Raw genomic sequence first — 15,827 nt, 5'->3', positions numbered from 1 at the left:
GGAGGGATTGTGGGCAGGAAGAGAAGGGGACGACAGAGAATGAGATGGCTGGATGGCATCTCTGACTCGATGGATGTGAGTCTGAGTGAACTCCGGGAGTTGGTGATGGACAGGGAGGCCTGGCGTGCTATGATTCATGGGGTTGCAAAGAGTCGGACACGACCGAGGAACTGAACAGAACTGAAAAGCTATTTATTTTGAGTTATCTACTAGATTATTTGATATTAAACTAGCTATGCATTAGAATACAAGGAGTAACCTTTCTGAAGAAAAAGAATTTCTGATTATCCCTACTGCTAATTACTACTTTCGAACCACCATGATTTTGAGTGTGTAAGTTTTGGGAGGTAGGTAGGCGCTTTGTTTTTCTTTCCACTAATTCTGAGGTGCAACTAGGTTTGAGAACAATTTTAATTGATCAAATGAAAAAATTAACTAGATTGTTCTGAGTATTCATCTGAATTGCCTGGACGGAACTTTATAAAAAGCATAGATTGCTAGGCCTCTCCTCCGCAATTCGTGATTAAGGTAGGTTTGGGGGAGGGGTCTGAAAATACACATTTTTAATGTGTTTCCAAGCAACAGCCATGCTACTGGTCTAGGGAAGGACAGTCTGAGAATCCCTGAAGTAGAGAATAAAAAGAAGAGTGGTGGAAAGCCTGAATGATACATGTTTGCCAAAAGGAGGACTTTCCTGACTCTTGTTAAGCACAGTATCTAGACTGCAATCTCTGATGTTCCCATCTGAGAACTTCTAGGGCTCTGAATAAGAGGCTTTCTTTTCCCAGCAGAAATTTTATTTCCAAAAGCCTCCTGGTTCAATTCCATGATGCTGTAATCACAAGGTGGGCTGAAGATAATCACAACAGAGAGTTTCTACATACTAAACTCCTCACTCTTTTCTTTTTTTCTGAGAAGCATGTACATACATAATTGCAGAATAGGAAACATTGAGATGATACCTGTAGAAAGACCATTTAAGCAGAAATTGCCTGGCAGCTTTAGGAAAACTGGGTCTTCCTTCATAGGGTTTCAGTGCTTGCATCATCACATTGTCGAGCCACGCTGCCCACTGCTCCAGGGTGCTCTGCTGCTGAAGAGTCATCTTGAAGTCTGTTTCTAGTCTCTGAACCATGTTGTCATCACACTGGCACACCCAGGAAGCCTGCTCCTGGGACAGTACACAGAAACCAAAGGACAAGTTCAAGTCAGCAGTTTTTCACGGAATGTCAGCACACAAACCCTAAGCATGAATGGCAAGCTATTTTGAAAGTGCAAAACAATTAAATGAATTAAGAAAAACAAATGACTGCTTGGCAGTTGTTAGGGAAACTAACATCACTTCTGCGCATGAAAAAGTGATGTGACATACAGGTATGACTTGGTGTTCTACATTAGCTAGTCTGTGTGAAAGACTAAAATACATCATTACTTAAGAAGAAGAGAGCGAGGTGGGAGGGGGGTTCAGGAGTGGGAACTTATGTACACCCGTGGCGGACTCATGTTGATGTATGGCAAAATCAATACAGTATTGTAAAGTAAAAAAAAAAAAGAAGAGGAGCCTGAACTTACCGTATGTAGAGTCTTTTTTTATACTCTTTTACTTCTCAATCAGATAAAACTAAAGCCAATTCATTTGAAAAGATTTAGAGTAAGTCAGAATGGATAAATAGCTTCAATTGGACCAAAGTGGCCCCTAAGGATTAAGACAAAAACAATGAATGATACAAGGCAGAAGTATATGCTGTATGAGTTTCATGGGAAAGAAACTGAAGTCCCAAGGACTCTCAAGGTAAAAGCTATGAATGCCAATTAATTCACAGAACCGAAAACAACAATAACAATAACCAAAAATACATTAGAGAAAATATAGGGATGCTACCTATGAAGAAATTTGATTACTATAGTTTTCCTTCTGGTTCTGATAGGAAAGTTTCATGTTTGGTAAAAGGGATGAAAATAGAAACTTTTAAAGTTAATTTTCAGTGGTTGCTGTAAGTTTTACCATGTTTCTAGTGCTGTGCTGCATTTTAAGATTAAAAAAAATTGTACTCTTTTAGGTCAGAATATAATTATCTGAAAATATTAATATGATATTTGAGTGAAGACTTGGATTTTAACATAGGGCCTGAATCCACTAATTTGATTTTAAGCAATTCATTTAATCTACGTGGGCCTCGTTTTCCCCAAACATAAAATTAGAGAAGTAAAATGTGACAAGAATTTTTAAGCTAGATTCATTGTGTCCAGATAATATTTTCAACATAGAGTTCTTTGGAGGGGTGTCTGTGAAGGTTCTAATTCTATATGTAAAACCTTACCAATATGTGTGTGTTTTTCTGAAAAGTCTCTATAGCTTTCAATCTGTTCTCAGAGGACAAATTTATTTAAATCAACCTTTCAACTGAATCAATCCTTAATCTCCACCCTCTGATTCCAGGATCTCTCCTGATCCCACAGACTTTACCTTACTCAAAAGACATTTCAACTGGGAGGTACTTCAAATAGAAAATGGCTAAACTCAATTCATTTTTCTTTCTCAGGGAAACTTAGGGCTTCTTCCAAATTCCCAGCTGATGATGCCATCTACTAACCTTCCTTCTCTTATCTAATTAATAATAAAGGCTTTCAGATTTTTACCTCCTAAGTATCACTTTTAAGTATTTTAAGTACACTAAAATACGACTATTAAATTTGAAAGTACAAATAAAAAGAAACAAAATATTAAGAGTATCTAAAATGCCAACATTAAGAGAGAACTACAACATGCTAATTTTCAAATTGTTCACATGCAATATATACATATGCATGTATATTTATGTATATATGTATTACTTTAAAGAGGATCATATTATATATTTTACTTGATATTTTGCTTAGTTTTACTTTATATATAGGCAAATGAGGAGCTACATTTATTACTCAATGACTCAATTTGCTTCAATAAATGAATATCCATTATTTACAAAGTCAATTCCACATAGCTGCACATTTTTTCCACATAGCTGCTACCAAATTTTTACTCTTAGGAATAATGCTGGAATTAGCAATCTTGTAACTACATCTTTACTTAGTTTGTACTTATGTCTATATAATAGATTTACATAAGAATAGTTAAGATCTTTCAAAATACAGTTAAATGACTCTCAGAAATTTTATATCAGTTCAACAGTTGAGGAGAGCACCCAGGGAAGAAGTTGTGTACATGCTAAGTTGTTTCAGTTATATTCGACTCTTTGCGACCCTATGGACTGCAGCTCCTCTGTCCATAGGATTCTGTAGGCAAGAATTCCGGAGTGGGCAGCCATGCCCTTCTCCAGGGCGGTGGTGGGGGCGGATCTTTCCAACCCAGGGATCAAACTCACATCTCTATGTCTCCCGCATTGGCAGATGGGCTCTTTACCACTAGCGCTACCTGGGATGCAGATAAGGAGGAAAGAATTTAGGCTCAAGAAAAAGACAGGGGATGCTGTTTTGTGTGTGTGTGCGCTTAAAATCCACAAATATCCAAGCATTTTTTGGTCTGTGGTATAAAACAAGAAACATAAAACTTATCATTTTAACCATTTTACAGGATACAGTATAGCAGTGTTAGGGATTTCCTGATGGCTCAGTGGTAAAGAATCTGTCTTCCAATGCAAAAGATGCGGGTTCAATCTCTGGGTCAGGAAGATCCCTTGGAGAAGGAAATGACAACCCACTCCAGTATTCTTGCCTGGGAAATCTCACAGTTTCTCAGGGGTCACAAGAGTTGAACATGACTTAGCGACTACAATAAATACAATAAACAATAACAATATGAGTGTCTACTTATGCTCAATACTGTACATTAGATCTTTTTCATCTTGCAAAACTGAAATTCTATGGGAAGCCACTGTGGGAGATATGTTTTATGTATTGGCAAGGAACAGAGGGAACTTACTGGTATCCTTGGAAGAATTTAACTTCATTTCTTAACATAAAATCAAACTCACTACTTCCTACAGTTAGATTTGCCAAGAGAAAATGATAATCTAAGACTAAGCTTAGAGAAATAAAGCCACAGGACATTATTCTGGCTTTTCAAATTAGGTTTCATTTTAGTACTCCCAAGGTTGAAAATATACTAACAACTGAGTACCCTGTAAATACTCCCTTGTGAAGGAATTTGGCTATTTTAATTCTTTAGTGGAAAAAGGTAAGGATGAAAACTAAAAATATTATTATCTTGGAAATAAATATCTCTAAGATGATAAGAAGTCAGTAACTTCAAAATCAGATTCTTTTTTAAATACAGAAACATAAGTATATGCAAAAGTTAGGTTATCAGGTCAACTAACCCAAGTATATTTAGCCCATACTGTAGTTGAAAAACTATCCATTTACACACAAAAAAATTAGAAAGAAATACTACTATAATGCTATCAATTAAACAGAAAACCAATTATACTGCAATAGGAAAGGTTATCCTGAATGCATGAGGAAAAGATCTGATTAGAGAATGATGAAGTGATGACAGAGGCTTCCCTGGTGGCTAGACAGTGGCTCAGATGGTAACAAGTCTGCTTACAATGTGGGAGATCTGACTTTGATTTTTGGGCCGTGAAGATCCCCGGGAGAAGGAAATGGGGAACCTACTCCAGTATTCTTGCCTGGAGAATCCCACGAACAGAGAAGCCTGGCAGGCTACAGTCCATGGGGTCGCAAAGAGTCAGACACAACTGAGCAACTAACACTTTCACTTTTCCTTCAGAGCATTAAAATATTAACCCTTACACATGGTTTCACTGTTTTAAAGTTTCCTTATTACAAGACCTTCATCCTTACATGTATCAGTCTTACTGAGGTTAATCTCATAGGGACAGGGACAATTTTCAAATGAACAGGAGATGGTGATGAAGGTGGAATGGGAGCTAGAAGACTGAGAAAACCAGGGGACTCAGAAAACCAGGCAAAATGTAGAACAGAAAAGGAAAGAAAGAAGGGAGTTAAAATCAAATATGTTAACCTGAAAAGATTACGTATTAAAATGAACAAGAGTGGTGAGAAGTAAAATGTAGAGGGAAATGCAGGGCTACCACTGTGTTCATGGTCCTAAAAGCAGAGACATTACTTTGCCAACAAAGGTCTGTCTAGTCAAGGTTATGGTTTTTCCAGTGGTCATGTATGGATGTGAGAGTTGGACTGTGAAGAAAGCTGAGCACCGAAGAATTGATGCTTTTGAATTGTGGTGTTGGAGAAGACTCTCGAGAGTCCCTTGGACTGCAAGGAGATCCACCACTCTATTCTAAAGGAGATCAGTCCTGGGCGTTCTTTGGAAGGAATGATGCTAAAGCTGAAACTCCAGTACTTTGGCCACTTCATGCGAAGAGTTGACTCATTGGAAAAGACTTTGATGCTGGGAGGGATTGGGGGCAGGAGGAGAAGGGTACGACAGAGGATGAGATGGCTGGATGGCATCTCTGACCCGATGGATTTGAGTCTGAGTGAACTCCGTGAGTTGGTGATGGACAGGGAGGCCTGGCATGCTGTGATTTATGGGGTCACAAAGAGCTGGACACAACTGAGCAACTGAACTGAACTGAACTGAAGGAAGGAGGCCCTGCAGGATAGATACTTGAGCACACAGGTTTCAGCACTAATAACTGTTGTGGAAACCCAGGAAAATCTGGTACTTAAAGAAGGGAAAAGGTAGCCTCAGTTGGTGAGTAGAGAGGATGAGAATGAGCATAGTAAAGATGTATAACTATTAGATTTATATGTAATAATGTTGCCAAGTATGGCATTTATAGCCAGGAAGAACTCATTTCTGTAAATACTTCACATGATTCAGACACACAACTATACAAGTGAAAATTAACAGAAAATTTAAAATCTTTCTCAGATTTTGTCAGGAATCAGTCTTAAATATGTTTTTTTGCTATTAGACTTAAATTACTGTTTGAGACTAGAAGTTTCCTTACCATTTCAACTTTTCTTAAGGTACTTTTAAACATATTTTTTCTGAATGAAGATTTGAAATTAACATTATAGTATACATTTTAAGACAATACTGTATGAGCTCTTAATATTCCCAGTAAAATCAGGTAATATAAGTTCCACTGAAATATGTAAAGTTAATGGATTTGTAAACATGAGTTTGTTCTTATGGAGATTATGAATTGGCATGTGCATGTTTGTATGTTTTTATGTGTGTATATATATACACACATATATAAACAGATGTTTATATAGATTTAAGAAAAACTATGCACATTCGATCACAATAAACTGTGGAAAATTCTGAGAGAGATGGGAATACCAGACCACCTGACCTGCCTCTTGAGAAATCTGTATGCAGGTCAGGAAGCAATAGTTAGAACTGGACATGGAACAACAGACCAGTTCCAAATAGGAAAAGGAGTACGTCAAGGCTGTATATTGTCACCCTGCTTATTTAACTTCTATGCAGAGTACATCATGAGAAACGCTGGGCTGGAAGAAACACAAGCTGGAATCAAGATTGCTGGGAGAAATATCAATAACCTCAGATATGCAGATGACACCACCCTTATGACAGAAAGTGAAGAGGAACTAAAAAGCCTCTTGATGAAAGTGAAAGAGGAGAGTGAAAAAGTTGGCCCGAAGTTCAACATTCAGAAAACGAAGATCATGGCATCCGGTCCCATCACTTCATGGGAAATAGATGGGGAAACAGTGGAAACAGTGGCAGACTTTATTTTTGGGGGCTCCAAAATCACTGCAGATGGTGACTGCAGCCATGAAATTAAAAGACACTCCTTGGAAGAAAAGTTATGATCAACCTAGATAGCATATTCAAAAGCAGAGACATTACTTTGCCAACAAAGGTCCGTCTAGTCAAGGCTATGGTTTTTCCAGTGGTCATGTATGGATGTGAGAGTTGGACTGTGAAGAAGGCTGAGCGCCGAAGAATTGATGCTTTTGAACTGTGGTGTTGGAGAAGACTCTTGAGAGTCCCTTGGACTGCAAGGAGATCCAACCAGTCCATTCTGAAGGAGATCAGCCCTGGGATTTCTTTGGAAGGAATGATACTAAAGCTGAAACTCCAGCACTTTGGCCATCTCATGCAAAGAGTTGACTCATTGGAAAAGACTTTGATGCTGGGAGGGATTGGGGTCAGGAAGAGAAGGGGACGACCGAGGATGAGATGGCTGGATGGCATCACTGACTCGATGGACGTGAATCTGAGTGAACTCTGTGAGTTGGTGATGGACAGGGAGGCCTGGCGTGCTGCTATTCATGGGGTCGCAAAGGGTCGGACACAACTAAGCGACTGAACTGAACTGATGCACATTAGAAGACTAAATCAAATTCATCAAAGTTAGAATGAAAGTAACTACTAAATCCTCGCCCTAAAAAATAATCAAGCCCAAATATTACTTTTATTTTAAATGATAAAATGAGCCCAGAATTGTAGATTAAAATTTGTAGGAAATGGAGAAATAATTAGTTTATCTTTGAGCAATGCTATTTTTTAAAAGAGTTTTACTGAGATGTAATTCATATAGCAAACAATTCATTCAATAAAAGTATATAATTCAATGGTTTTTCTCAGTATATTCACAGAGTAGTCCATCTACCACCACAATCAATTTTAAAATGTATTCATTTCTTAAAGAAGAAATGACATACTCCTTATCTATCATATCCCAATCACCTAGTTTACAGAACCTAGGCAACCACTAATTTACTGTGTGTCCCTATAGATCTACTTATCCTGCTCTTTTAATATAAATGGCATCTTATAACATAAGGTCCTTTGTATCTGGTTTCTTTCACTTAGTGTAATGTTCATCTGTGTTGTAGGATGTATCAGAACAGAATTCATTTCTTTTTATTGTCTGATAACATTTAATTGTGTGACATGCCATGTTTTGTCTATATAGTCATCAGTTAATGGACATCTGAGTTGTTCCCACTTTAATGTGGCTAATATGAATAATGCTGCTGAAATATCCATGAACAAGTTTTTAGGTGGACATGTTTTCATTTTTCTTGGTATGTACCTAGGAGTTAAACTGCCAAATCATATGGTAACTCTATGTTTAACCTTTTAAGAAACTGCCATACAGCTTTAAAAGTGGATGTAGCACTTTACAGTCCAATCACTACTGTATAATGGTTCCCATTTGTCCATATCCTCATTAACATTTGCTATTATTCATCTTTTTGATAATACCTATTTTAGTGTATGTTGTTGCTGTTCAGTTGCTAAGTCATGTCTGATTCTTCACAGCCCCATGGGTTGCAGCATACCAGGCTTCCTTATCATCCACTATCTCCTGGAGTTTGCTCAAACTCATGTCCATTGAGTTGGTGATGCCATCCAACCATCTCATCCTCTGCCATCCCCTTTTCCTCCTGCCTTCAATCTTTCCCAGCATCAGGGTCTTTTCCAGTGAGTCAGTTCTTCACATCAGATGGCCAAAGTATTGGAGCTTCAGCTTTAGCATCAGTCCTTCCAATGAATATTCAGGACTGATTTCCTTTAGAATGGACTGGTTGGATCTTCTTGCAGTCCAAGGGACTCTCATGAATCTTCTCCAACACCACAGTTCAAAAGCATCAATTCTTTGACACTCAGCTTTCTTTATGGTCCAACTCTCACATCCATACATGACTACCATAGCTTTGACTCTTGCCTACCAATGTTCAATGGCCATGGCTGTCCTTACTCTATTAATCATTCAGCAAACCCTGGTGACGTATGTTGCAATCTAGCACTAAAAATCTTCCCAGGCTTTAACCACAAAACAGAGGAGCAGTAAAGTTATAGCTGAGTAAAACTCTCCTCTTTCAGGATATTGTGAATCTAGATGTGCCTGTGAATTGATGTAACTGTGGAAAAGAAATATGATGATCCTAATTAAGAAGAAAAATATTGGATACCTTTTATTAAAAGATCTGTTTTGAAAGAAAACAGAGTACCTGGACATTGGCAAAGTCGACACGGTTGAGGTCATTGAGCATCTGGTTGATCTGAGAAGTGTTCTGAAGCACTGCACGAGCTGCCTGGGCCAGGTGATTGAGCGACGTGTATCTTCGCAGAGTCTGGGCAAAGGCACTTACAGCTGCAACCTGTAAAGAAACCCAATTAAATTGGGATTTCTTTTCTCCTCCAATAAAAGAAACCACTGCAATTTTCAAATCTTTATTCCCTTGCCAAATTTTAAATGCTTCTCTCTGATACTTATTTCAAATTCATTTGGTGAGACAGTTTACTTGTAAATTATAGCATTTAAACCTCTAAACCAAGTATTATTTTCCTTTTCAGTAGGTTGAGGTCAAGGCTAAAACAAACTCCCACATTCTTAGACATCTGAGTGCACCATTAATTAAACCGGTCTTGCAAGTAGCTACTCATCATCAGCAAGAAATGATTTAGTCTAGGAAAATAGGGAAAATGTTGATTTTCATTTCTTATTCTCAGTGCGACAGTCAGCTACAAACTAAGCAAACAAAAAAAATTTCCTTTTACTTGGAAAACCAAACTGTCCAGTTCCACTTTTTAACTGGGTTAAAAAATATACTTTTTACAGCATTATCATTCAGATTCATTCTTTTAATCTTTATTTTATAGAGGTGAAATAAGGGTGGTCAATTTTGAGGTGAAATAGGAGAACTCAAAACCTATATTAGCAAATAGATAGCTAATAAACTTCTCAGACACAAGCAATAAGAAAAACTCTTTTTTTTTTTCCGAATCTGGATGTATGTAAAAGGGTTATTCAGAAAAATCCCCGTTTGCCCTCTGAAATGTACTTTCTATCCTTCCCCCTTCTGCTCTGTGCCCGGGAAGACTGAACTGAAAAAATTACATTAACTGCCTCCCTTGTCCTTGGGCTTCCAGTTGGATTCGGTCAATGAAAGCCACTGGTAAGGGACTGAAGCACAGAAGAAAGTGGTCAAAGAATTTATTCCCTCACAACTTTGGCTCTCTCCTTCCTAAGGCCATAGTCCTGCATGGAGGAGAAGAGCTCCTGATGCCATAATCACTTCTCTTCCATTCAGACCTAGGGATGGGCAGGCTTCCCCCACGAACGCTAGTCCTCAGTTTTCTTAGCTCTGTTTACACATTTAGAAACAGACCCTTATTAAACTTTCTTCAATTATTCTTCTCTTTGGATACACCATTTATTTCCTGCTGAAACCCTGAGCAAATCAGGTTATGCAGAAAGATAGCAAAGATAATGACAAAAAAAGGTCTAAATAAATATCTAAATGTCATGATCTCATGAAAATTTGTTACTTTCATAGCAGATCTAATGAGGATTTTAATGTATTTACAGGAATAGATGGAATGCCATTAAATCACTGTGGGTATATAAACAAGCAAATGATTGAACAATCTTTTGGCTGAGTGGGAGTAAATGTTCCACAAGACAACGATGCCCTGTCTTGATAGTGAGATGTTTTAGGACCATGTGGAGCTTGGGGACATCCACATATCCTCAGAGAGACTATTTCACATTTTCCCATCTCTGAGGTTTGTACTAAGCAAGTACATATTATGTGCCAGGCATTGTGTTAAATGTCTAACTTACATTACCATGTTCAATTCTCATAAACATCCCATTAGACACATGTTATACCTTGGGGAGGTTTACTATCTTACTCAAGATTGCAGAGAAACTAAAGTACAGAGGTGGACTATGAATCCAGGCATTATGATAACAACTTCCAGTCACATTCTCATTATGCTGTTTCTTTGTCCAGCTGGATCATCTTTGTTGACTGAATGCTCAGCTAAAAAAAGGCTGCACATCCTTGAGAGAGGAGTAGCAGAAGACATCTTTCACCAAGGGAAACCACCCAAATCAATTCTGGAGATCAATGAGATGACCAATAGTGCAGCTGGATTGCTACCACAACCATTTGATGATACTGGGGTAGGAGATGCTTTTAGTTGTTTGAAAGTATTGTTATGACTATGACTGACTTTGCAAGTTGGAAAGCATTCCTCTGATCATCTTAATCAAAGAGCACCTCCTTTATTTGCTCACCTCAATGTGGCACTCTAGAACCTAACTGCCAAGGATGGAATCATTTCTGCAGTGATGGAAATGCTCTACATATGTGTTACCTAATATTGTAGCCACTAGTCACATGGGTTAAGACGCACTTGAAATGTAGCTAGTGTGACTGAGGAACTAAAATTTTAATGCAATTTGATTAAATTTAAATGTAAATAGCCACATGTGGTTAACCTTACCATATTGACAGCACAGCTCAATCAAGCAACAATCTAAGGTGGACATGTCCTTGAAATGTGACCTTCAGTGTGTTTTAGAGATAGAATGTGTTATTGCAAACCTTAAGCCAAAACAGGAAGAACTGAGAGTTACTTGTGCTATCACAGACTTGTCAGCCACAAGAGCTTCAACTACATTTTCAAACTGAAAGCCAAGGCATATTGTTGGAGTCTGACAGGAGATATAGTCCTTGACAAAAGGCCACAAATGTGATTTTTGTTATCAAAGTTTAGACAGAATCAGTCCAATCTGTCAAGTGTGTTCACAGATTAATCTAAAGTAACATGGTTAGTAGGGAAAAAAGTGAAGAATAGAATTCATATCTCCAGCTAAATAATCCATATTCTTGTAATACACTCAACTATGAGATAACAGTTCTCTTTAAGAAATGATTACTTGATTCACAAAAGCATTCTCCAGTGTTAAAAACAAAACATCCTGAAAAGCAAAATGGTTATTATTTTACACGAGCATTCAGAATACGAGTACAGTAGGGGACTTAAAAAAAATCTAAAACTCATTCAAATGGAAATTATTTGCACATTCTAGGCTATTCTTTTCAATATTTGAAATTAAGCAACCTGAAATATACACTTTAGAAAAGGGCTGATAAATACACCACACCTACAATGCTTCCCTAGTCTCTCTGAAAGGAGCATTATTAAACAACGTATCTTATGAAGTTCTTTGCCACATGGTTATAAAATACAAATATAAAAATCAATGCTACATTTCACATAACATCATTTGACAGGACAGATTTAAAATTCATAGTTCATGACCATTTCCTAAACACAAAAGAAAAGGCAAGGACATGAAAGTGTACCTTGGTTTGTATCATTCTTTGTGGAATATTGTTCATGGCATTGGAAAGCCAACCTTCAAGGCTTTTTGCAAAATTTCGAATGGCTTGGGTCAAGGCACCTAAATGTTAAAGAACAGAAGCAGAACGAAACAAATACCAAAGAACATTAATCTTTATGCTAGAATAAGGGAAAACATACAACCATAACATTTGAAATAGCACAGACAGAACTTATCCTCATTAACAAGACTTTATTTAACATTATTCCTAACTATGAAAGAATCCAAATATTATATCGTGGGCTTTTTTGGTCTTAAAGCTATTTTGTTCCCAGATACTTCTGACACTTCATTGGGAAATGAAAACATTCAAGCATTTTTTGCTTATAGCAACATATACCAGTTGTGAATATACTTATGGAATTTTCTATCTTAGACAAAATACTCTTTTCAAAAACAGCTTTTTGCTCAAAGGCTAAGTATTGTCTTTAGAAATCTGGTGACTTTTTTCAAGCTCTTATTTTCATTTCTTTAGCTAGAAAGAAAATAATGCAAAGCTTTCTTTCTCTATGCATCTCTTTACATTAGAACATGTCAATTAGAGTAGTTCTCTCTCACTGTTGTTGAAAAGTAAGGTAAAATTAAAATTGCCTGACTTGATATTCTGGATAACTATTCTCCATCTCACTGGCAGGTAGCGATAAAAGATTACTGTGATAAAACTGCTGTCACAGAGACCAATATTCTTAAGATATTCCTAAAATAGTCTGTTCCATATTCCTTGCATCTCTGTTAAAACCTAAGTAAGTATAGGTCCCATGAGAGCAACTTTTATGGTGGTCATAAAACAATTGGAAGCATTTTCCAGTATCAGGGGTGACTATGATGATTTTATTCTAAGGGATCTGCTTACTGAGATCCCTTACTGTGATAGGAAACAAAATTCTTCTCTTGTTCAACAAGTAACTCAGTCAGAGCATTTCACTTCATCTGTGCCCAAGGCTACAAGGTGTAGGAAGTAATTTAAGACATTTAATAAATGTCTGAAGCACCCACAACACAAAGCAAATCCTTGTGGGTTCCCTATAATGCGGGTAGGTAGTACAGTTGGTAGTCCATGATAAGAGACAGAGAAGTCACATTTTTACTCAAGGCTCCCAAGAGTATTAATGTAAATGATGGGATCAAATTCCCTCATTTTTCTTCTGTGCTCAAAATAGTCTGACATGCATCTTTATTACTTTTGTTAAAGCAGAGTTAGACATAATTTAGCTTACTCAAATTCCTTGCATCAGATATAAATTATACTGATCCAATAATAAGATAATTTTTAAAAGTTATTTATTTAAGTGGTCAAATGACAAAAAAGATTTAAATGGCTATCTTTTTTTGGAAAAATACTCAAGTAGTGCAGATTTTAAACATGAGAATCATCCGTTGGAAACCCTGAGTTGGAAATTTCTTGAGAGCTAAGGTTTTGAAATTTCCAAAGCTTCCCATATTAGTCAAAAAGAAAAAAGAAAGAAAAATATTTTTCTGCTGTATTATGTACTAGAACCATGGAGGGCAGGCATGAATGGAAATGAAAAAGAGTGAAAAAAAATTAAAGACCCTTTTTGAAAGTCAATAAAATTCTGTTCAAGATTCAGTTTGACTATCTGTATTATGTATTTTTCTCTAATTAATAATTATCTAATCTGAAAAAACCAAGAACTGGGAAAAGCTACTTTAAAATTTTTAATATGGGTCTTCTTTTGTCTAAACAAATTTAATGCTAGGGAGATTATAAAATAAAAAGGTATGTTTTATATCTCAAATGATTTTTAGTTTTTTTTTTTTTTTTGTATTATATGACATTTTGGGTCACCTTTAACTGAAATCATAAATTGTACATTTAAGTGCTACCAGTTGAGTCCTTATACAATTTTTTTACACTTCACTTTATTTTTTCTATTTTCAGATAAATGTATTTTAGAGTATAGTAGCTTCAAGCTGACTTTAAATTAGTGTGATATGCAAACTTTTTTTTTTGGCTAAAAAAAGGAATCCCATCTGGACAGTAAATGGTAGAGTGAAGTACTAGTAGCCAGGAAAATAAAATTTTCAAAAATAAAATTAAGTTTGTTCTCTCTATAGGGATTCATGTCAGATTAAATTGTGCAGATTGACTGACAACTTTTTCTCATGAATGGATGGTTAGAAATTTAAAGCTATTCTAAAGCTAACTTGTCTCAGCCTGCTTATGATTAATATAAAAATGCATACAATCAGAAGATTGTGATTTAAACTATATTTTAAGCTTTACTTTTGTTAAATCTTATTATAGAACAGGAATTAAAATTCCAAATTTACTTGGTAGGGTGGCACATTAATGAATCTTGTAATTTCAGAGAAACTATAAAAATGTACTTATATAAAAATTCCTGAATTTGAGTTCTCTGAATGCAGAGACAGAATAAAATGTTTTTCAAATAAAAATTTGTGAAAAACAAAAGTCATGTGTATTGTGTACTTAAAAATTATGGGACTTAAAACCATCTAAACTTGATACATGGTTTATGTTAGGTAACTGCTGAGTTTACAAGTTAGTCTTGTGATGCTAACATAGAAGCAACAGATTTTAGAATTGTTTAACAAATACTGATGTTGTTGATTTGCCTCAAAGAAGGTGCTCACTGGCATTTTTTTCTTATATCTCATGAGAGAAATTTATATTGGTGGCAAGATGTCATAGGCTAATGAGCTACCCTATGCAACTTTTCTTAAACATCTCTAGAGATTATTACTCAGAGCACGGGGAGTAAGACAAAAACAAGGAAAATCAGATTCTGAAACATAAATCAGTAGAGAATTTACATGTTGAAATTTTCCATGACAATGTCACTTTTAATCAATCTTTAGTCAGGAAACTTGGTGCAGTAGAGAAGATATTAGCAACTTATAACAACGTGAGACTATGCAGCTGAATTTTTAAAAAACTAATTTGTGTACATATTTATGTATGTTTATGTGCATGTTCATGTATATCTAAGCATACTTTTTAAGGTGGTGGGAAACATACATATCTTCCACTCTACCATATTTTTTAAAAGAAAGTATAAACATACAAATGTTAAATCTTCACCTTTTCTTACTAAATCCCTATATTAATATTTTCTGGAATACTTTAATACAAATTTACTGCGAACAGTGTACTTGAAGTACACAGTTGCTAATTATACAAGCTAAGATTGTTTTACCTTATTAATGTCACTGTAGAGTAGCAATTCTGTTCCATTTCTCTAAAGGTTAAGTTTACTAGCATGTGCTCATAAAGATGTAGACCTAAAATCTTTTCAACTGCTTCCAACATATGTATCCATAGTGGTTTTTAGACTGACACTTGCAAAAAAGAAAAAAAAATAGCTTTGTTTGCAACAGGGTAGCTTAAAAAGCACTATCACTTAAAAAAGTAATCTAACTTATCTATGTAATTCCTATTTGTTTCATGGCGGGAATACAATGCTCTTGCAGTTACATAGATTTTTCTCTCAAAATGCCAGTTAACCATTACTGTTAATGGAAACTGCACTTGTAGTTTTTAACATGATGTCAGTGACAAAGTAAATGCTTTTATGAAGAAATTCAACTTCAGTAGAAACCAAGATAAATTCATTTCAAATCAAAAGCAACCATGAAAGAGGCTGGTCTAGCAATCACAGATTTCAAAAAGTAGGGGTTTTATAAAGGACACTGTGTCCTTGGGTAGAATGATTTTCACACTGGTTGACT

General features: G+C 36.1%; 1 protein-coding gene across 4 annotated transcripts in view; it reads right to left on the bottom strand.

Moving 5' to 3' along the window:
* Positions 1 to 15,827, bottom strand: part of RFX3 (regulatory factor X3) — a 341,608-nt gene that overhangs the window by 42,164 nt on the left and 283,617 nt on the right. For all 4 annotated transcript variants that reach the window (XM_005683704.2, XM_018052027.1, XM_018052029.1 and 1 more), the window contains 3 exons: positions 12,079 to 12,176; positions 8,929 to 9,078; positions 963 to 1,171 (listed from right to left, as the gene is read on the bottom strand). In XM_005683704.2, the coding sequence (XP_005683761.1) occupies positions 963 to 1,171; positions 8,929 to 9,078; positions 12,079 to 12,176 (457 nt within the window). The remainder of the gene's footprint in view (positions 1 to 962; positions 1,172 to 8,928; positions 9,079 to 12,078; positions 12,177 to 15,827) is intronic.

The sequence above is a fragment of the Capra hircus genome, chromosome 8, assembly GCF_001704415.2.
Source record: "Capra hircus breed San Clemente chromosome 8, ASM170441v1, whole genome shotgun sequence".
In the NCBI taxonomy this organism is placed as follows: domain Eukaryota; kingdom Metazoa; phylum Chordata; class Mammalia; order Artiodactyla; family Bovidae; genus Capra; species Capra hircus.
Note: the sequence above shows the minus strand (reverse complement) of the source record. Positions and strands in the feature narration are given on the sequence as shown.